Source organism: Diabrotica undecimpunctata, chromosome 9, assembly GCF_040954645.1.
Source record: "Diabrotica undecimpunctata isolate CICGRU chromosome 9, icDiaUnde3, whole genome shotgun sequence".
NCBI lineage: Eukaryota > Metazoa > Arthropoda > Insecta > Coleoptera > Chrysomelidae > Diabrotica > Diabrotica undecimpunctata.
Window position 1 is genome coordinate 107635838 of NC_092811.1, and position 25121 is coordinate 107660958.

General features: G+C 32.9%; 1 protein-coding gene across 3 annotated transcripts in view; it reads right to left on the bottom strand.

The window, feature by feature from the left end:
• The window catches only part of LOC140450377 (puratrophin-1-like), a 1292549-nt gene that overhangs the window by 1123538 nt on the left and 143890 nt on the right, over window positions 1-25121 (bottom strand). The window contains exon 1 of one of the 3 annotated variants that reach the window (XM_072543975.1): window positions 23932-23992. The exons of the other annotated variants lie outside the window; for them this stretch is intronic. Coding sequence (XP_072400076.1) covers window positions 23932-23952 — 21 coding nt within the window. The 5' untranslated portion in view covers window positions 23953-23992. Of the gene's footprint in view, window positions 1-23931; window positions 23993-25121 lie in introns of those variants that run through there. 3 annotated transcript variants of the gene reach the window in all.

Consider the following 25121-nt stretch of genomic DNA (forward strand, 5'->3'; position numbering starts at 1 on the left):
GAATATTAAAAACACTACAAATACTATAAAAATGAATAAAATCCTATAAGAATATGAAATCTAACAACGGCTTACCAAAAGCAGTCATCAACCGGCACCATTAAGTCATTGCTTACAAATCAAAAACGAAAAACGCACAAAACTTCGCACAGAGTGGATTTTATAATCATTTATGCATTTTTGAATATTTAAAACTACAAAAGTCCATTCTAAAACATTTACCGTAATAATTTACTTTATTAATTTGCCCTAAAATCGTCGCGATTCGGACAAGGAGACGCCTGCCCTAGAATACAAAGGTGTCTGCGACTGATTGTTTTTTGTTTATACCATAGTCGTTTTTTAGCGATTTGCACATTAAAACTGGTTTATGCGGCTAGAAAATGAACTGGAATATTTTACCTATCAAGTGCTCGAAATAGTAACATATTTTATATTATGTAAAATGTTTAATTGTAGAATGTTTATGTATTTAAATAGTCGGTATAAATTTTTAATAAGTTTCTAATTTAAATGCTTTTAACAAATTAACAATAAATATTATTATTATTATTTTTTTTTATATAAAAAGACAAAGTCGCATCCACCCGAATGTTATTAGCGACATTTCTTAACATTTGTAACAATCAATCATTGTAACAATTAATTACAATTTATAAACAATTAAACATTTGTAACAATTAATTATGTTAAATTTTGTGTAACATGTTTATACATTTTAAGTAACCTAATAAATTGTCCTGAACAAAATTTTTGTCAAGTAATGCTTTCAGGTTATTTGGAAAAGGAAGATATTTTAAAAATATTACCGGGATGTCGTCTGGACCCGGGCTAGTATTTTTTAATTTTTTAATGCGGATAAAGCATTTTCCAGTTCTTCAATAGTGAAAGCTAGATTTAATCGATCGTTTTAATTATCATTTGCAAAGAGATCAGTATTTTCTGTTAGGTATTTATTTTCTTTACAAGGAATGTATTATTGTAGTTACTATTTGAAGATATTTCTTTAAAAGTTTCAGCTAAGGTGTTGTCTATTTCATGAGCAGAAGTTGAAATCCTATTGTCTACTTTTAATTTAGAAATAATTGGCGTGTATTTCAAACCACAGATTTTTCTTATTCTTCTCCATACTTCGCTGACAGGAGTTAAGGAATTTATTTCTGAAACATACTTGGACCAGGAGGATTTCTTAGCTTCTTCTTCTTTTACTTCCTACTTTATAAATAGGCAAAATTCCTGTTTTGATCTGTCTCTTGCTATTTGTACTATTCTATTTTCTGTCATTCTTTCGATGAGTTGATTCCATTCCACTTTTCTTCTTTTGGTCCACGCGTTTATTTCCTCTATTCCACATCTCGCTTGTATTTCTTCACTTCTTACTCTGTCTCTTAGAGTTTGGTTTGTTATTTTTCGTAAGACTTTCATTTCTGTTGTTTCCAGTAGTCTTTGTGTTTTCACCGTATCTGCTCGTGTTTCCGCCGTGTACGTCATTATCGGTCTTATTGTTGATTTATATATCCTGGTTTTCGTTTCCGTTGTGAGGTATTTGTTTCTCCAGATTGTGTTGTTGAGACATCCTGATGCTCTGTTTGCCATGTTCACTTGTTTTTGTACTTCTTCTTCCACTTTTCCGTAGCTTGACAGTTTTATTCCCAAGTATTCAGTTTCCATCACTTGTTCTATTATTTTGTTATTTACGACTAGTTTACATCGTCTCGGTTCCGTTGATATCACTATCGCTTTAGTTTTCTCTGTTGAGATCTCCATGTTGTATCAGATTAAATATTAATGGGCTCAGCGAATCTCCTTGTCTAATGCCAGTTTCATATTTGATAGGTTGCGAAAGTTTTCCTTTACATCTTACCATAGCTATGTTATCTTTATATATATATATATATATATATATATATATATATATATATATATATATATATATATACAGGGTGGTCCTTAAGTAATTGTACAAAAAGAAACAGTAGATTCTACACTTTAAAATATTACGATTTAAGCTAAATTGCTTTAATAAAATGTTGATATTAAGAAAGATACAGGGTGTTAAAGTGCAAATTAAAAATTTTATTTTTGGCTATAACTTTCATGTTTGTAAACATTTATGCATAAAAATTTACAACTGGGTACTTTTAAATATGAGAAATTATAATTTGATGCACACTTTGATGTAGCGGATAGAGGGTGCCACATATGCCACATATGTGGCATAAATTTGCACTTAACTTTTTTGCTCTTTAAGTGAACTGTATTTGTGATACAAAATATTAAAGATACATTATTTCAACAAAAAAAAGGTATACCTGTTAGTAACTTTTAAACTCAATAGTTTTCGAGATAATCGCATTTTACAAATCAGCTGCATATTTCTGAGTTAAGGCAATTACTCCAGGCAACGAAGGAAAAATAGACAAAAACATTAATAAATCTAAATTTTGGTATAAAATACCAATAACTAAAGTTAATAGTTAACGAAATAATAAATAAAATAAATATATCAGCAGGATAATTAATAATAGGATATGACAAAAAACAGAATAATAGGATTTTACATCAAACATTTTATATTTTATGTTAAATTAAAGTCGTAATCAAAACATTTTGTTTACAAACCAAATTAAGAAATAGTTAAACTAAATTACTAAACTTTTTGTTAAAGTAAGTGTTCGATATGTCTACCATTTTCCTTAATTCATTTGTCAATATATTCCATAAAAATCATCTCATATTAAATAGCATCATTGGTTCTAAAGAAACTGTTGCAGTATTTATTTCTTCCCATATTTGGTTGCGAATGTTTATGGCATTCTTATAGACACGTTGTTTTAATACGCCCCATACACCAAAATCAAGCGGATTAAATTCTGGGCTACGTGGTGGCTATAATGTATAATGGACGAATCTATATCCAAATCTTCTAGTATATTATGTCGCAAAGGTTAAATAATGTATTAAACTGTGATGTATCTCATTCATTGGTTACTTATATACACTCATATAAGCTTACGAGTAACTATAATTACATATCGAACAAATGGACTATTATGATAATGATGATAATATTATGAACTAACGAACTAATATTATGCTGAACTAAATTGCCTGTTTGTTTACTATATTTATAACAATATCGGTTATTAGGCCAACGATGATGTTTTTGTAAAAATGCTGAGTCTTTAAGGTAAGATTTGTAGCAAAAGTATTATGAAACAAGACACGTGTGTTATTTCATACCTGTGCTTTAGTTTCCATTTGTCATAATAAAAATGGGTAAACAACAATTTACGTAATGAATAATAAGTATTATTTTGGGTTTTTTTATAAATTAAATAATTATATCAATATCTCACCACATTGCCAAGGAATATGACTGCCACGTCCAATCCAACGTTCAGAAAAGGTATATTTAACTATGTTCTCAACGCCTTCTCTCTAGAATGTGGTGGTGTACCATCTTACATAAACCATATATTTTGGTTTTTCAGCATTTTACAATAGGGAAAAAGTAATACAACGCCAGTAGGTATAGAAATTTAAGAAGCGATAGAAAAGGGAAATTGTATACATGATGACGGCCAGCGTCTGAATACGGACACGGCACCTAAAGAAGAAGATGAAGAATATTTTCTCCAATAAGACATTTAGCAGCCATAACAAAAATTTTGTAATATTACATTATCATCTTTGAGTTGTTTTAATAAGAATAAACTATGAATTATGCTTATCTACAGGTATTGAGTGCTTTACCGCACAAATATCACAACTAAGAATTATGAGGCAGCTGACTTATAAAATGCGATTATCTCGAAAACGGTTAAATTTTGAGGTTACTAACAAGTATACCTTTTCTTTGTAAAAATAATGTATGTTTAATATTTTTTAACACACATAGAGGTAACTTTAAGAGCAAAAAAGTTAAGCGCAAATCTATGCCACACCTGTGGCATATGTGGCGCCATCTATCAGTAACATTAATTTATGTATAAAATTATAATTTATCCTACTTAAAAGCGTCCAATTATAAATTTTTGTCCAAAAATATTTACAAACGTAAAAGTTATAGCGAAAAATAGAATTTTAAATTTCCACTTTAACACCCTGTATCTTTCTTAATATCAACATTTTATTAAAGCAAGTTGGCTTAAATCGTAATATTTTAAAGTGCAGAATCTATGGTTTCTGTTTGTACAATTACTTTAGGACCACCCTGTATATTCTCAATGGTTTTTACTAAATCCAGTGATATTCCCTTTTCATATAATAAATGTATCGCGTCCCGAATTCTCACTATCAAACGCTTCCTTCAAATCTATCAGACACATATATGCTGGTTTGTTGTATTCCAGCGACTTTTCTTTTATTTGTCTTATTACAAAAACTGCATCCGTGCATGATCTTCCTGTCCGAAATCCTTGCTGTTCCTCTTGCAGAGATATTCGTTCGTTTATTTTTGTCGCTATTATTCTTATTGTCAATTTGAGTGTTGCATTTAATAGATTTATTGCTCGATAATTATTGGGGTCTTTCTTATCTCCTTTTTTGAAGAATATCACCATGATCGCTCTCCTCCATTCATCTGGTATTCTGTTCGTGGTAATTATTTTATTAATAAGAAGTTGCAGATGTTGTATAAGGTGATCTCCTCCATATTTTAAGAGTTCATTTGGTATTTGATCTTCTCCTGGTGACTTTCTGTTTTTTAATTTGTTTATTCCTTCTTTCACATCGTTTTGGGAGATTTCGGTCTTTTCCTCAGTTATTATATTTGGAGTTTCTGGTAGAGGTTCTTCGTTTTGTTTTTTAAACATTTCTGTCAGGAAGGCCACCCATGTATCCTCTTTTATGTGCTCTATTTCAACTAGTTCTTTCATTTCGCTTTCGCAAAGGATTTCTTAGCTTGCTTTATAGTAAGCTGTGTCTTAGCTTTAAGTGATTTTTACATGATTTTATTTTCAGGTGTTTTATGTCTCTTATATTCCTTAAATGCAGTTTTACTTGCTCTGATGGCAGCTCCACATTCTGAGTTCCACCAAGGTACAGGAATATGATTATTTATTGGATTCATCAATGCTTTCAGATAGTTTACAGTTTGGCATTGAGTTGTCGATATAATTTTCAAATTTTAACCAATCAGCAGTTTCAGTTTTCCATCTGGGTATGAAAACCTCATGGGCCAGAGCCATAGAGTTTTTTATCACTATAGGATGGTGGTCGCTCCCATACGTTTATTGTAAAACTTCCCAAAACAACCGAGGTGTGAGTGCAGGGTCGCAAAGCTTTAGATCAATTGCTGAAGAATCTCCTGTATTAATGTTAAATCTAGTTGGAGATCCGTCATTAAGAAAATTCAATTAAAAGTCTGAAATTATATTTTCGACAATTCTTCCTCTATCATCTGTATAATAGGAGCCCCAAACAATATTAAAACTATTAAAATCGCCCACAATAATGCGAGGGGATGGTATTTGGCTGAATAAATCCTTTAAATCGTGTACGTTATTTGGCGACTGGAGGGTAAGTAAATGTTGCAAATAAAACACCTGTTTGATGATTGTATTTCTACAACTACAACTTCCAGATTTGTAGTTACTGGAAATTCTTTCGCCGTTAGTGATTTTTTTACTAATGTGGCTACACCGCCTGAAGAAAAATTATTATTTGTTATCCTATCTTTCCAGCTAGCTAGCTAGAAAATTCTAGCTAGCTTTCTAGTTATCCTAGCTTCACAGTTAAGACTTTCTGTCGGACTAGAACGGAATGCTCCAAGACATAGACGAATAGCTGTGTTATGTACTGTATTTAGTGAATTTAAGATTGATTTAGTACCAGACATATAGACGAAACATCCATAGTCGAGCTTAGAGCGGATTAGTGATCTGTAAACTTTCAGTAACGTAGTTTCTTCCGCGCACCAATGATAATGTGAGAGTATTTTGATTATATTTAACCTTTTTAGGCAAACTCCTTTAAGTTCATGTATGTGTTGTTTCCAGGTTAATCTTGAATCAAATATCAGCAATATTTTGCAATTATTAACAACCGGTAATTTGAAGTTGTTGATAGTGATTTCGGCATCAAAAGAACTAATGCTTCTGCTAAATTTAATAACTTTGAATTTAGAGTGGGAGACGGTAAGTCCTATAGAAGCTACTTTGTTTTGTAGGTCATTTACTTCTAATTGTAGAATTTTACTAGTAGTTGCGTTGGATTTACCATGACAGTACATTATTAGGTCATCGGCATATAATACGCATTTGATTGGTGGAGCTATATTTTCACTTAACTTGCTAATCGAAAAAATAAATACGGATGTGCTGAAAACTGAACCTTGAGGAACTCCGTTATGTGTGGGAAGGAAGTTTTTGATAAATTGCGTATATATTGCCAGTAAGATTACATTCAAAAAGTTTGTCAAGGATTGCATTTCTGGAGATGGTATCAAATGCGCCTTCTATATCAAAGATCGTTGCTATCAAATCTTGCTTGCAATTTATTGCGTTGGAAATATGGGTTTGGAGTAGTACCAGATTATCTCTTGTGGAGCGCTGTCTTTGGTAGCCAGATTGTTCCTTTGGAATAATCTTGTGTTTTTCAAAATACCATAAAAGACGTTTGTTGATAATTTTTTCCATTAGCTTACACATAGTGCATGTGACAAAAAGATAGTTGGCTGATTTGGCTTGAGTATTGGTATAACAATAGATTTGCTACATTGAGATGGACATTTATGGGAACTCCAGATTATATTGTATAAATTAAGGAGTTTATTAAGACATAAGAAATGCATAAGGAATATCATCAGGCCCAGCTGCAGAGTTTTTAATATTAGCTGAGGCAGATATTAGCTCATGGATAGTGGAAGGAGAATTAAGGGATCTACTATATTCAGATGATATCAGATGATTTATGTGTGATGTCATGAAGTCATGATGAGATAAAGTAATATTATTAGTTTTATTCCTGAACTTTTTTCGAAATGTTTGGCAAAACCGTTAGGAATAAGTTCATGTGAAGTGATCTCTATACCATTTTAAATTAAACGAGTAATTTTATTATTAGTTTTGTGACCTTGAATTTGTCGTATTTTTTCCAAAGTTGGCTAGGATTGGAGTTTTCGTTGATAGATGATACGTAATCTTGCCAGGATGATTTTTTAATTTTTTTAATTACGTGTTTGGCTTTGGCTTGTAATTTTTTTTAATTTATTAGATTTTCAAAGCTTCTAGTTTTTTGGTACTTATTTAAAGCTTTTTTGGATAGACGAATCGCCTCTTCACAAGAGGAGTTCCACCAAGGAACTGCTTTATGATTTGGAGAGAATGATGTTTTGCTAATGTGAGTCTTAGCAGCTGAAAGAATAGTGTCTGTTATTCACGTTAACAAATAGTCTACATCTTTGATTATTAGATGATCATGAGCGAGCAAGAGAGTGTCAACAGCTTTTGAATACTCTGGCCAGTTAGCTTTATTTAGGTGCCAATAGCTTTTGGCAGAGGCAGTTTCACTACAATTGTTGGAAATTATCATGGACATATATTATTTATTTATACGTCCATGGAAATTATTATAGGATAATGATTGCTATCAAAGAGTTCGTCAGCAGAGAAAGATGCAGAGGAAATATTAAAATGAGTATTAGATCCTGTGTTAAGAAGATATGAGTTTGTGCAGTTAATAATATTTTCAACTACTTTTCCCCGTCGAAATGTTGATTGAGAACCCCACGTACTGTTATGTGCATTGAAGTCTCCTGTGAGTATAAATGGCTGTGGAAGTTGGAATATAAGGTCTAGAAGCTCTTCTTCTTTTAGATAATGGTTTGGGGGAATATATATGGAGCAGATCGTAAGTTTATTAGGGCAATATGTAGTTATGGCAATTGCCTCAAGATTCGTTATTAGAGGTAACATTGTTGAGAAGATTTCGCTGGACGTAACTATTGACGCACCCCCACTAGCTCTGAAGCAGTTCGTCCTAATGAAGTGGTATCCTTCAAAGGATTTAGGATGAGGAATATTAATTGTATTAAAATTAGTCTCTTGGAGACAAAGAAAATCTGGATGGTAAATTGATATATGATATTGAATGTGTTCAAGGCGCGGATAGTATCCGTCGCAGTTTCATTGTAAAATAGTGAATTTAAAAACTTATTTAGTTAGTAAAAAGAGTATACCTTGTACTAATTACGTACATAAGATACTTTACCAAAGAACTGGCATAATTTTAAAGAAAATACGTTAATACAATTTTTTTATTGATATGTATCTTTCAAGTAAAGTATTAAAGGGTTAAATTATGTTGATGCACGTGACGAAGAGGTGCGAAAGAAGGTTTGGCAATTGAATATTATATAAAAAGATATATGTATGGTACGAAGATTGAACCGTTTTCGAATTTTCTTTTTTTTTGATAAAAAATGTGTCTTTAGCATAATCGATAGGTTTCGTTGGGGGTTTCCATTTAATATCTTTTAGTTACAAGCAGTTACTTCTCTTCGACTGATTCCATATTTATTGTTTTAGTTATTTAATCATATTTTATAGAATACTACGATAGCTATCGGCAAATATTTACTTTTTTTTTCTATAATTATCAGAAATTTATCTTTAGTAAAACTAAAAAGTCCTATTTTTAGAATCAATAAATTGAATGAGTAAGCCACTGTTACATAAAACACTTTTAAGGCCAGGTGTACCTCTAAATTAAATTATTGATCTGTAATCATCAAAGTTCAACTCAAATCACGGAAGGACTGGAATCGGTAAATACCGATGATTGAACATTCGTGAATATAGACACTACAAAATGTACAAACATTCCTATAATCCAATTCGAGTATAAAGCAATATTAGAGATTACACAGAAGCACAACTTTGGTATTTATAGTTTGTGCATAGTAATTATTGTGCATAGGTTATTGCGGGTGTTTAAGGATTAGGTACAATATATGTGGTTGTGTGCATATAAAATTAACATAAAAATTTTCCATCTAAAGAAATTATTACATTTTATGAAATAAAATATGTATTGGATAAGTTACAGTTCAATATATTTTTAAGTTGACTTGGTTATTCAGGAATGTTGTTGATACTTCGTTCATACTATTGCAGTTTTCGCAACAGACTTTGTGTTAGTTTTGATTTTACCCGTATATTCTCCTAGTTTTGATACTCCCAGACGCTATAGAACAGTGAACGGTTGTTAAATACTTTGTTGCAGACAAAAGACTGTTCTTTCATACATTGTACATGTATTAAGAAAGAACGATAGAAAAATGAATGGCCTTTATTAAAAGTGCAGATCGTTGGGTAATTATCGCCCACACCTAACACCGGGCACTCAGTCACCATCAATCACTTAGTCACCCTCAGTCGTTCCATCCAGTAGGGGTAGAGGCTGCTACATCATCAATAATTTTGTGGTTCTTGCATGTCGTTGAAGACATCCTCTTCGATATCGGTTGGTGCTATCATTCCATTGGGGTAAAGTTCAATACACCATATATTGTTGATGTTATAGATCAAGTACGTTTACTTGGGATTAAATTATTTCATATTCTGTATTTCATATTCAAAACTGAGAATGTTTAGTTGAAACAAGACAACTAATGTAAAACAAATGAAAAATCCATACCGCCACAGACACGAAAGTGTCACTTTCGCGATATGCACGTCGCATTTTAACTTAATCACTACTCTGCCACAAACATGAGTTGGTACGTATGCGATGCACGTATTGAAAATGAAAAATACAGATTGACTTTCGTGAAAGTGCGTATCTCCTTACCGCCATCTCCTAGCCTTTAATCACATTCGTGGTTGTGGCAAAGTATAGGAATCACTGAGACATTATTAGTGGTGTACTTAGGTGAAAGTGACGAAGAAATATTGAGCAGATGGAAAGAATACTTTCAAGAACTTTTAAATGAAATTCCCACAACAGAATATGAAGAGGAAGAAGAAGTGAAGGAAAATGTCGATCAAGAACGAACAGAGGAAAGACCGCCTAACGAAAAAGAAATAAAAGAAATAATAGAGAAACTAAAGAATAATAAGAGCCCAGGAAGAGATGAAGTAACAGCTGAAATGATTAAATATGGAGGACCAGGACTAATTAAGCATTTGGAAAAGTTGCTAAAAGACATATGGGAACAAGAAAAATTACCGAAGGAATGGACCGAAGCAACACTGTGCCCTTTTCACAAAAAAGGCGACAAAAGTTTATGCCACAATTACAGGGGAATAGCCCTACTAAATGTTGCATATAAAATACTTGCAGTATATATAAAAGATAAGCTATCTTAAAATATAGATAATGACATAGGGGAATATCAATGTGGATTCAGAAGAGGGCGCAGCACAGTGGATCAAATTTTCCTACTGCGCGAAATACAAGCAGAAAGCCACGAATATGGGAAACCTACAATGGCTCTATTCATCGACTTAAACAAGCGTTCGATAGGATAAAACGCAAAGAAATATACAAACCACTACGTGAAATGGGAATTAGTGAAAAACTGATAAGAATGGTAAAAGTGACACTCCGAAAAACAGAGAATAGGGTTAAAATAAATGGCGAAGAAACAGATAAGTTTGAGGTCAATGAGGGGGTGCGACAAGGAGACCCACTGTCATCGCTGTTGTTCAGTATCGTCCTCGAAGTTACCATCAGAGAAGCTGGAATCAACAGGTCAGGACTTATATATCAAAGAAAACACCAATGCTTAGCATTCGCTGACGACATTGTACTGATAGCCAGAAGTAAGCAAGAATTAAAAGAAATAATAAAAAGATTAGAAATAAAAGCGAGAAAGAAAGGGATGTACATAAATGAAGAAAAGACCAAATATATGGAATGGACAGAAAAAGATTACCTACAAGAACAATACCTGACAGTAATAACAGATGAAAAAACATATATTTTCGATGATATATGTATAATGTATAAGAAAAAAAAAAGCAACTGTAAAAAAAGAAAAAATGTAAAAAAAAACAAAGTAAAATAAGAAAACCGAAAATATTCGATTTCTGTTCCGAAAAAAATTCACGAAAATGACCAGACTAATTCACGATGCAGCCTAGTGTCAAAGTGATCCAGTTAGTAACTGGATCACTTCTGATCACTAGTAGTACTACCACATCTATCATTCGATCCAATCCGAACGAACATTAATCGATCAGATGCACACTACATTGCTGTATCCCAGAGCTATATATGGGCACCAACAATACTTATCCTGGTCGCAATCCTTTTAACTTTTGGTGTTCTCAAGTTAAGAAAAATGATAGAAAAATATGAGCAGAATTATACCACAGCAGAAGACACCACTGACCAAAGTCAAGAGTCTTCAGAAGCAGTACACAAAGTTTTGTTCATACCTCACAAAACTTCCTCATGAGATGCAAAAATTGCGGTAAAATAAGCTCGTACATCAGCAATATTGAAGTCCAATAACCCAGCCGATCAGCAGTTTCAATATAACTCGCAGACAGATCGTCATCGATTGATTTCATTTTCATATTTCAATTTTCATTTAATAAATTGTGTCACGTTCGGTTTTAAAATCAGTTGCAATTTAATTAATAAAAGTGTTGTTACTTTAAGTTGGAGTTAGATTTATCTAACTACGTTTAAAAATTTTACATTTGTTTATAGCAAGTCAATTATATGTATAAATAAAAAAGATAATATATAACATACACAAAATACAATAGGAGATGAAAATACATTAATGTGCATAACATAAAATATAACATAAAATATACAAAATAAGACATATACCAACATAGTGAGTACATCCATGTTCTTGTTATTGCCTTGAAGTGATCAAAGTATTCACTAACAGAGTAAAAAGCAAATCTCAAAAGGTTTATTTTTTAAAACTTACTTTAAATTTATTCATCGAAAGTTGTTTTAAATCCTTAGGTAGGACATTGTGTATATTATAGTCAATTGAGTTTTTTTGTGATTTACTCAAACGATACTTAACTGTACTGACGTTATTCGTACCTCTTGTGCTATAGCTATGTAAGTCAGAGTCTTTAATTAAAGTATCAGTATATTTAATAAACAACGGTTTGCAAGATTCCAAGTAGCTAAGTTTTGCAATTATTATTATTGGTTTTTTTTTTGCAATTTAAATATTGTTAGGTTTCTCATCAACTTGGTCTGAAGCAATAATACTACCACTTCTTAAACCTGAGAAATCCCGGACATCACCTGAGTCATATCGAGCAATATCTTTAACCAATATTATATGTACAGTGTTAGAGAAAATGGCAAATAAAAGGCTGAGATGGTATTTAAAGCGGATTTAGACAAAATAGATCCACTATAAATATCCTAATAGACTTAGAGTCAGGAATAAATGAAGCATTTGCAAATAAGCAAGATTGTATCGCAGTTTTTTTGGTATTAATAAAGCTTATGGATACTGTCTAGCGATGCAATACCATATCAAAATTGAATAATTGAAATATCAGAGGAACTATGTTAAAATTTATTTCCAATTTTCTTCAATCTCGCAACTTCATAGTTCGATCAGACAACGTTAACTCAGATAAAAAAGTTCAAGAGAACAGAGTACCACAAAGATCAGTTATAAGCTCAACCCTTTTTCTAATAGCCATAAACGACATACTTCAACAATGCTCACCGATTATTAAAGGAAGATTATACGCTGATGACGCAAAGCAAAAAACTCTACATCTATTCAAAAACATTTACAACAAACAATCAATCAGTTAGAATCATGGTCTAGGACTATCGGATTACAATTTTCACCGACAAAAACTAAATGTATTTTATTCACACGAAAACATAACACTCTAACTCCACATCTAAAGCTATATAATCAAACCCTAAATAGTATTCATTATTTAGGGTTTGATTTAGGCTATATAATTCACAAATAATATCAGATTTTTAGGTATGGTTTTCGACCAAAAGCTCTCCTGGAAAAAACATACAGAAGAACTTAATAAATCATACCAAGCAGGACTAAATTTTGTGAAAACTATTTCCAGTACACTATTACATGTATATCAATCTTTTGTTAGATCCAAACTACACTATGGTGCGATAGTTTATTCATCAAGCAAAGTATCAGTATTGAAAACCGTTCAAGACACAGCTCTACAAATAGCTACACGTGTCGAACGACACCAGTTGAAAGTTTACAATGCTTGATAGGAGAACCACCCCTAAGTTTACGATGCAAATACCTTTCTCTCTCATATGCTTCTAAAATAGATAGTAATAAAGAACACCCTACTTATACCAATACGTTCACAGATCGATATCAAAACACTTTCTCTACAACAAGACTAGATTCACCATTTTACGAAAGAGTTAGAAGAAACCTTCATGACCTACATCTTGAATTTCCTGAAATTCTCCCAACAAATATCCTAACTTCTCCAACTTGATTAATACCAATTTCCAAGATTAATACTAACCTTAGTATATATAAAAAATGTGAGACTATAACAAACCTGATCAAACAATCTTTCTTAATAGAAATGGAAACTTATAAAAATCACTATCAGTGTATATCATAGTAATCACTAAGATATACACTGACGCATCCAAATCTTCAGCCGGTATTGGTGCAGCCATCCTCACACCTAATACATCCTTAAAATTTAAATTCAATCCCATTACTTCGTCATACACTGCAGAGTTGTTTGCAATAATAGAAGCACTTATCCACATAAAAGAGTCGAAATAGTCCCCGTCTCTTATAACCGATTCATTAAGCTCACTTCACACTATCAAACGTTTATATACCAATAATCCAATTGCCTCACATATCCAATCAGAAATAGAGATTCTAAATAGTAATAAGATCACTGTTGACTTCATGTTTATTCATCACATTCAGGCATAGAAGGAAATGAATATGCAGATGAACTAGCCGGCTTAGCATCCTTCAGCCAGGACTCCATTCTTATTAATGAGGTTTCTGCAGATGACTTCAACTCAGAAATAAAATATAAAGTGTTATGTGCGTGGAAAAATAAGTGGAGTGCATCACAAAATAAACTCAAGGAAATCAAACAATTAGTGAAACCGTGGCTCCAACCCACAGCGAATAGACACGAACAAGTGAGAATAACACGTTTGCGACTAGGACACAGTAACTTTACACATAAACACCTCTTTACGCGAACTGTGCCGCCAATGTGTGAAAATTGTCAAGTAACACTCTCCGTGAAGAATATACTAACTCAGTGCAAAACATATGAAGCAGCAAGAAAGGAGCACACTATCCCAAATAATAGAAAGGAAGCCCTAGGAAAAAACATAAATATTAAAAACACAATAAGCTATCTTAAAGACTGAGGACTGTATCAATTATTGTAATTTTTTCTAACTTTACCTGTATTATATTTTTTAGGTCGCTAATAACCCTGGTGGTTACAGCGTAAATAAATAAAAAAAATATATTGTTAGGGCATTGCAAGAGTTTCCCCACAGAATAACACCATAGCTTAAAAATGAATGGAAAAGAGAAAAGTACGTTATTTTCAAGGTATCAACATTTGTAGCAAGTTTTAATTGTCTGAGTAAAAATAAGGTACTAGAAAGTTTACCTTTGAGATGGTTAATATGATTATTCCAAGTCAATGTGTTGTCAACTGTTGTGACCAACAATTTGACATTATTTTGACGTGACAACGTCTTAAATTAGGTTGTGGCTCGGAGTCACTCATGAAAAAGTGTAACGCCCGCTCACGTCTGTTACGATGAGTCACCGAACGAGAGAGAGGCCCGCCGGACCGGCGAATGCCTTGCGTTTCTCTCCCACTCAAACATGATCGGTTCGCTGCGCGCGCAGCACTAGAGAATTAGGCGCGTTGAATCGGTGCGTGCTTGTGTCTCTGTCTTTCTCGAGCGTTCTTGGCGTTGGAAAACCGAGAAAGCGTCATAATACAAGTTCACACGTGTGGTTAAAGTATCGTCAGCTGTGTCTGTAGTGAAAATGTGGAGTGCTTAGATTCGTCATTTACAACAACTACAACAATAAAGGTAAATAATTGTACACTAATATTTCATTATCGTAAACTATGATTGATTGATTAATTGTTAGATTGACACAAAAGTTGAGAAACTGAGTTTATAGGTTATGTCATATTATTGACAAATGTTGATAGTGTTAAGTAAATTATTAGTTTAAATCACTCTGCAATCAATCGTAATTCAGTCGATTGAGAAGAAACAGCGCGTTTCAACTGCAAACAACTATTGTGCAATTTAATAATATTCATATCAATAAATATTCTACCGAGAAAAAGACGTTGTCACGTAAAATCTTCGCCCGTAAAACCGACTTTACAGGCAACCGATTTTTTTCAACAATCACATCGAAGGTCGACGAAAAAATTAAATTTTGAGTTTTGTTATCATTTAGTTTAAGTTTAATTGCTAAGAACCATGATTAAGGATCGGAATTTAATACTCAGACGTGGTTTCTAAAACTGAACGATTTTTATCAGAAAAAACAAAAGTAGAATCATCTGCAACTAAAACTGTTTTAAATGGAGCCATGAAATTGGACAAGTCATTAACATATATTATAAATAATAGAGGGCCTAGAACTGATCCTTGTGGAACTCCATGATTTATCTGCTTAAATTCAGAGAGGCAGTTTCCGTACTTGACTGCTTGGTATCTATCCTTCAGATACGATGAAATTAGTTCCAAAGGAGTACATCTTATACCGTAAAAATGCTGTGATTTTAGCAAAATATCACGAGAAACACAGCCGAAGGCCTTCGAAAGAACACACAGCGTTATTGCAGAGTGATTATGTTTCTCAAGGCCATCAACTATGGCACTCATCACAATCTAAAAGTGCATGTGTTGTGGAACGATCCTTTCTAAACCCATATTTTGAACTAGTAAAAAGTTATTTGTTTCGAAGTACGATATAAGACGCTTCTTCAGAATTTTATTAGATAGTCCTTTAAAAGGGACTCTTTTAAATAGTACCTTCAGAAGTGGCAACCCTTAAGTTGGGATTTAAAAATTCTTTCTGAGCATCTAAATCATAAAAAAGTAAAACTCCATGATGTTAATCTCGGATTTAACGGTATCACATAGCCATAGCTTATAATTTACGCCTAAAAAAATATCATCCCTCGTAAAGCATATTTCCATTGAGAAAATCACCCAAAAGTACAATATCCTGTCTTCATTATGATTCTGTACCAGTTTTACTACCACATATAACAAAATATTAAGAGCTACGATCTTAGAATTTTACGACAGTACGAGATGTCTCTGGATTAGTTTTCAGGATCCCGAAAGTTTCGTGACCTCAGACGAGGCCAGGGTAGACGAACTCGAAAATGTTGCCAGATACTCGAATGAGAATACTCCGCTAACACAGTGGGAATTTACAGGACCGACGCGTAACAAACGTTATTTTCAACAAAGAAGATAAGGAAGTAAAATTGAAATTGTGGAAAGAAAATAACTTGCTGAAGTTATAAACTTTGAGCTTGGAGAACGTAAATACCAGGACTTACTTTGAAATAAGAGCCGATATAGAGATTGAAATTTTTTATTTCGTTTTGTAAATGTAATCAGTAACGTACCGCCTTAGAGTTAATAAATGTTACGTTAAATTATTAGCAGAGTTCTATTAATTTTTTTATATTAGGATTAGATTAATTAAGTTTAATAAAAGTTCAAAAATGAGCTAATTTACGTGGCAACAAAGTAGCCATTAGCTAAATGGATTGCACTCATGTCGAGTATTTTTATCGAAGGACCTTATGATATACCTACTATATTATTCACTGTATTTTCAGGCGTAAAAATGTACAAAGTGGACGGTTTGTATATACGTCAACATACTACGTACAACTGACCATGAGAGAAACAATTATTTACTGTATTTATTCTCTAACATTCACGAATTGGCCTTCTCATTTGTTTATCGTCATGGCGAATGCAAAAGCGAATCAGATACTAAATTAATTTAAATTCGACTGACATATCGGTATGTTTTATTGCAGACGAGTTTTCACACCACCAAAAATGCGTCCCGTTACATAGTTTGGTTGGCTCAGATTTCTAATTATGATGACGACCTAGCTAATCTTTAGTTGTAAATTATGCAGTGATAAGCCAAGCGCAAGTCTTTGTTTATTACACAGTCAATAGATTTGAAGGAATGCAATTGACAAACGATTTTATATCCTTAAGTCATCTATCTATATCCTTCTTCTTTGCTGCTAAAATTGGTCTTTCATTCAACCAATTGTGATTTTTGTGTTTAGCGATGTTCGGGAACATTTTATTATTGAGCTCGTCCTTTCTTGAGCCGAATTGACAAAAATTCGGCAAAAGCGAAATCAAACCATTCCATTCGCCGATACGAATACGGCTGTTACCGATGACCAGCAATTGCTTGGAGAACTCTTTGGCAGAAAGATCTTTTAGAAATGCAACTTTCTTCTTTGCCGTCAGTTAATTTCAACAGCTTATTGTGCTCTTCCTTCTATTGTTGGTTCAACAATGGTATATTCGTTTGAATTAAATGATTTAGTACATCATATTCACTTTTACGTAACAATTCTCGATTGAAACAGTCTCATAATTCCCGATATGGCGATGGCACTCCTAACTAAACTGACAAAATACTGCACATGTCATAAATGTCGTCTTCGATCAAAAGCAAAGCCTCGTTATGTATTTTTCCATTCACGCCTATATTGGAGATGGTCTTAACGTTTTTTGTAGCGATTTTGTAAGTTTTGGTGTTAAATCAGTAATGTATGGTAGTGATCCAAAAGACGATGGTAATTCTCTTATTAGGCTATTTGCTACTATATTTTTTAGTGAATGGTTTGTTGATGTTGTTTGTTCTATTTGTTGGTTTTGACTTGTGGTTGTCGATATGGAATTCACACTCCAACTTATATACAAAAACTAAGGATCCTTTGACACAAAATGAAATTTCAAGGATTGTGTATGAAATACCTTGCTTAAATTGTGAAAAAATATATATAGGAGAAACTTCCAGAACATTGCACAGTAGAATTATATCACACAGAAGTGACATAAACAAAAATAAATTAAAAGTTTGTGCATTAACTGATCATGCAATTAATCTTAAACATGACTTTAATTTCTCTGAAGCAAGCGTTTTACAGAATGTTCTTCTTCTTGATGTGCCTATCCGTTACGAATTTTGGCAATCATCCTGGTAATCTTTATCTTATCTGCAGCAGCGCGGAAAAGCAGCACATATGTTGTATTGAACCAGATTCTGAGGTTCGTTAACCAAGATGTTCTTCTTCTTCCTGGACCTCGTTTTCCAAATATTTGTCCTTGCAGGATGGCTTGAAGGAGAGCATATCTGGATTTATTTCGCATAGTATGTCCGAAGAATTGTAACTTTCGAGATTTGATGGTGGTCAGTACCTCTCGGTTCTTATTTATTCTTCTGAGGACCTCCTCATTTGTGACTCGGTCAGTCCACGGGATCTTAAGTATTCTCCAAAATAGCCACATCTCAAATGCTTCTAGTTTTCTGCACGTATCTTCGTTCAAGGTCCACGATTCAACACCATAAAAAAGGACAGAGAAGACGTAGCATCGTAGCATTCTTACTTTTGTATCGAGAGAGAGGTTGTGACTCTTGAATAAGGCCCCCAGCACAGTGTAAGTTATCATATGAATGCAATTACAGAGAGAAAGAAATGAACAAAAACGTTTATTTTTGGAAATTTCAGAAAAACATTCAGAAAAACAAAAAAATATATTTTTTTCTTTGTGACAATCAAACACTATATATCCTTATCATACGTTAATGGATTCTCTGAATAAATGTCGGAAATGCAAAATATGATATCAATAAATCGTCAAAAACATCCGGAAACTATTTTTCAAAATTTAAACCCAATGTTAAAATAAATTGAAAAGACTACAATTCAAAATATATTGGGCAAACACACCACTACATACATATAAGGGTTGTGGCACACAAACATAGTGTACAAACTAAAAAATTAAACACTCTACAAACATTCTCTAGAAATTAGCCATTCTCTTGATTTTGAAAATGTACAGATTTTGGAAAATGATCAAAAGTACAACAAAAGATGCAAATTGGAGATGATTCATATAAAAAAGATCAAAATTTTGTTAATAATAAGACTGATGTGTATCATAATTTAATCAATTAAGTTGTTTTTTAAATATACCAGTAGCAGATATTTAAGATACGACTCTCAACCATATGTATTTTGAAGTAATTTTATATGTATTTTAGGGTGAGAATTTTTGCATTCCATGTAAAACCACCAAATAGTGCAGACATAAAATATAATTGCCGAAACGTTTAGTACTATACGTACCGAAAATACGCAGTATAATAATAATTCAGACCCAGTTATACGACTCACACTCCCTCTAAGGGGAAAATTCACTCATCCCAGATACCTACGGTATCAAAAGGATTGAGCTCTGGTGGGACTCTTTCCGTTTTATCGAGCCCTAGGTGACTTGGTATGCTGGAGTATCTCCCAAAAATTTTGGTACACATCTGGACGTCGCGAGGGGTACAGCTTTCTGCATGGCCTTATAAAGATGTTCATTTAGACCCAGCTGTTTTATGTTTGCTAGGAGGTTTTTGGGAATTACACGAGTAGTAGATAGAATAATAGGTCTGGGTACTTTCCATTCTCCATTGTCTGTATTTCTAACTCACACATTATTATTCCTCAATCCTTTTGACACTGTAGGCATCCGAGACGAGTGAACCCCTCCCCCTCAGAGGGAGGGAGGGAATGATTATTATTATAATTATAATTAGTGATTCGGAGAAAAAAAGGACAATCGTGCAGTGTTCTGATTAATAAAACTGTTTTTGAGGTTAAAAAGTTTTTCAAGAAAGGTTTTCAGTTAAGTAAATCGTATCTTTAGGCTATGATTAAGTAAGTAGATAAGATAATACATGACGTTTCAAACGAAAATCAGCAAATTCCAGCATGGTTTTGTAAGAGACAAATTAACAGTAACTAATCTCTGTGTTCTTTCTGAACATATTGCTAAGGCTATTGAGGCAGGGGAACAGTTGGACGTTGGACGGGAAAAGTATTTGATAAGACAAATCACTGTATTCTTTTAAATAAACTGGTACAGTTTGGTTTCTCAAGAAAAGCTTTTAATTTATTAAAACCTTATTTGTCAGATAGACAGAATACAGTAGAAGTAGGTAATTGCATTTCTCACCAATATGTGTTATCCTCAGGAGTGCCACAGGGGAGCAAACTAGGACCATTGCTCTTTAATTTATTTATTAACGACTTGTCAGACTGTATTAAATCTTGTAACAGCTTAATGTATGCCGATGATTTTAAACTTTTTAAAACAATCTCTAATAAGAAAGATGCAATCAAATTGCAAGATGATCTAAGATCAGTTATTCAATGGTTTAACGATTCAAAAATGACTCTTAATGTTAAAAAGTGTGCAGTAGTTTCATATACGCGAAAACTGCATAGTGTTATTAAAGATTATTATATTAATGATGATCGAGTTGAGAGAGTGAGTGTAATGAAGGATGTTGGAGTTAAATTCCAAATCAACATGAAGTTCAATATACACTTTTATGAAATAACTAACAGCTTATATAGGAATTGGCTTCAATAATCTGGTCTCCTACTGCATTTTCAAACTCTTCAAAAGTGCAAAAACGATTTTTAAGATTTCTATAAGGAAGGAAAAATAAGAAATATCCATATGTGGTCTCATACAGGGTAATGTAAGACTCATTTCAGTTGCAGTCACTTGCCACTAGAAGAAACAGTCAGGCCATTATGTTCATATACTTGATTGTTAACAGTATTAAGTACACAAACTGTGGTTTAATTGAGTTTATTTACTTTAGAGTACCCAAGAGTAGGTTAAGGATAACTAACCTAGATCTATTCTTTACAAATTACTATAGAAACATATCACCAATAAACAATATGTTAAAAATTTGTAATGAAGTATTTAATAGACTGACTCATGTGGATATATTTAATCTAAAAAGCTGTGAACTTAAGACATTGCTTGCTCATCAGCACCAGGTTTAAGGGGTTTATTGTAGTTTTTTCTTATTGTATTATTAATGTTCGTTTCTTTGATTTATTTATTGTATTTTTTTTGTCTTAAACACTTTGCATGTAATTACTATTAGTCTATAGCGTTTGTAAGGTGTCTAAATAAATAAATAAATAATTAAATTTATTTTATATTGAAAGACACTATTCATTTTAAATTACTGGAGTCTTCGATTTGGATCGAAAGTCAGTTTTCCGTGTAAAAGTATACATTTTTTGTTTAACATAGAAACCATTACTAATAGTTAATCGTGGACATATAAAAGATCGATTGTATCATTTATCATCGACTGGAGTCAACATAAAATTTATTTGGGTCAAATGAGTGTAACAACTGGCTCTACGTTGAAATATATGCTTAATACATCAGATGTTACTATGATTTTCAAAAAAAATCAGCAACTTAGATGGAAAGAGCAATGGAAACATTACTGTTCTACAAACCATAAAAAGGTCTTTACAACCAATTATACCTCAAACAACCTGGTTTCAGAATTTCAAAGCTCCTCGTAAATATATTACTACTATAAATCGAATACGCTTTGGACATGCATGCTACCCACGCCATTTATTTAAAATTAAAGTCATCGATGATGATAGTTGCAAACATTGCGGTAAGCTAGGTGACCTGGATCACATCTTCTTTGAATGTCCTAAATTTATTCAGCATTCAAACTCCCTGTATACAAAATTAACTAAATGCAATACATACGCTCCATATAATATACAGTCCTTGTTAGCAATAGGTTCTGTAACAATATATAATTTAATTATAGAATTTTTGTCAGACACATGCATAGCTTTATAAATATGGTACTCGTTCATGAAAACTTTCATGAGCGTGTATAGGGTTAGACTTGTACCCTTTGTTTATCCTATATGTAACAATACCTTATCCGTGGTCCAGTATTGTTTGTCTGTTAAAATAAATGTCTTGACGGACCCCTAGACGAGAAGCGAGTGTCCTTGTATTTTCCTTCGACGTGTTCTTCTATTAATTATTCGTCTATTTCGTTTTAGGGATATCTCTATGCATTTGTCTAAGAAAAATAATCTGTACTTATCTGTATATACTTTCTAACCTTTCGAGACTGGCTGAATGACGAAAGTCTATGCCACAAAAAAAAATCCTGGACATTTCAATTTTTTTGTGTCAAATTTATTTAAACGATAGTCAATAATATTGTCAGTAAGTGGTCTTTGATCTGATCAGATAATTCAAGTGATGTATGTGAATTTTTGCTTCGTATATGTTGCAAATTTCTATTTTTCATACGTTAACAATTTTTTTGATATTTGGGTTTTTTATTTTCAGTTGACTTCTATGAATAAAAATACAATACAAAATTAAGATATGAAGCACGAGAAGATTGTCTTAAATTTTTTTATAAGTAAAATACATAGATGAAAATCTCAGTAAAGTAAATTTTGGTTATATTATACAAGGAAAAAAATATGTTTCTTTTAATTTATTTCCGGCACTGTTCTAGGTATTTATACATTATCCTAAAATTAAAATCTGCCAACTCCTGCTCTGCATTTGTACCCTCGGGGCACTAATTTACCTTAAAGCTATTTAGAGTAGGATACCAGGGCGTGGGATGTGCAAGAGCGAAGGTGGGGATAATATCAATAAGGCTTTACGAGACTTTAATTTCGGGATTGCATTACTTCCTTTCTGCTTTCAGGATAGTATATTAAACCTGGAGCACAGATGTACGTATGGATCGTGTCCCTTTCGTGATCATATTTCTAAAAGTACAATATTGCATTTCTGGGAAAATTAGATTACAAAACAAATTGTGGTTAACTCCGAAGTTGATTTTTATCGCAGTGGGAATTGGGTTAATGGCTTTCCCCATACGCACGATAACTAGAAATAGGGGTGGATAATTACATTAAACAAACCTTAAATGAAATGATGGATATTTTATACGCAACGCCAGTTGTGTAGTTGTGTAACTGTTTAAACTAGAAAATTGAAATGAAAAAGACGTAAATAGAATATATTGTTTTTTAATAATTTAATATGATAGTTACAATGAAGAAAACGCATTGACTAGCTAAAACATAATAATATGAGATTTGATCCGTAAGAAAAAATTGTATTCATTTTAAATTATTTATTATCGATTCGGTAGATTTCACATAATAATTTTACAATCTAAATAAAAAAAAAATAAATTTTTTAAAATCTTGGACAATAAAGTCTAAACCATATACAGAGTGTACCATAATTAACTGGACATTAGCTAATTATGTGGTAGCTTACATCAAGATAAAGCGTTTGAGCTCAAATTGCTTAGGTAAAATGTTGCTAGTTTTCTTTCTACAGGGTGATTCATTAATAGTTTTTATATTATTTTTTGGGATATATGGAAAACTATTCAACTTAGTATCTTGATATTATTTAGTATGCTTAATATGAAAATGATATTAGTTTACCATTGACACTGGGTGGTTCTTCTTCGATAACATTGGTTCATTAATGTGGCCATAATTTTTTTGTCCGCCCTGTATAAAGATTCTAGGAACAAAAACATGAAATAACATTCAACTCTACACAAAAAAAGGTATTCTTGTTTCAAATAAAAAAAGTACACCGTTTTCGAAATAAACGTATTTTGTTAATGATGATGATAGAGGAAGAGAGATCAAATTTAATTGGAATTTAATTATAATGATGACAAGGGCCTATACGAGTAGGTCTTATCCCCAAGGCGCGTTAATAAATGTTTCACATCAAAAAAATGGGAAAAAAATAATCACTAGAGGTGAACTCAATAAAAAAACAACTTACCTTTCTACTTCTTTTCATCATGGTTACACATAATCCAGATCTTCCAAAAATACGATTACTTCACTTTTTAATACCATCACTGATTTAAAGATAAAACATGTTAAAGATATCTAATATACTTCAAAATTTCAGTTACTATACTATATACATACATATATATATATATATATATATATATATATATATATATATATATATATATATATATATATATATATATATATATATATATATATATATATATATATTCCGAAAAATAGAAATTGAAAAAAGAGTAAATTGTCTCTATAAAGAGGTGACGGTTTAGGGTTACCTTCGACTTGGAGCCCTCTCATAAAGAAAATACTGTCCGCTCCACTCGCCAATCAAAATCCTATTGTCAGAAATGTTCGAGCGAATACCCGCGCCAATCTCCACGCTGGCTCCACGCTAACCCACACCTAAGCCACGTCACCATCGACAGTATACATGACCCTTCCTCTATTCCTAGCACCAGTAACGCATTGATTAGTGATCAGTGTAGTAGTGTTTGGGGGCTCAAGAGACTGAGACTTCGGAAGCCCCGAAGAATACATCGAAGTGGATGTCAAAAGCTCGGCGCAATGATAAACAACGCGGTTCGACCCGAAAGACTGTTGAGTTTAATTTCGCGCCCACACAATCTTTCGCGCCCACACCATTTCACGCCCACCCCATTTCGCGCCCACACCATTTTGCGTTGACACCATTTCACACCCTCACCATTTTCCGCCCATACCATTTCGCGCCCGCATTGATTTAAAACTAGCGAAGCACAAAACGGAGGCAGTGCTTATTACTAGTCGGAAACAGGTAAAAATCGTAACACTGAGCATTGGAGAACATGAAATCGCATCACAGCCATTCCTTCGGTACTTGGGAGTGCTGATTGATGCCAGACTCAGCTTCAAGCAGCAAGTAGAGTATTTCAGCGATAAAGCGTCAGTAGTAAGAGTAGCCTTGTCACGTTTAATGCCGAGTGTAGGTGGCCCTAAACAAAGCAGGAGTACGTTATTGACGTCAGTAGTCACGTTAGTATTAACATATGGAATATCGATTTGGGCTGACACTCTCGGAACCCAGGAATCACGTAGGAAGGTCGCATCAGTATATCGTATGAGCGCGTTTAGAGTTGCCAGCGCATTCAGCACAGTACCTGATGATGCCATATA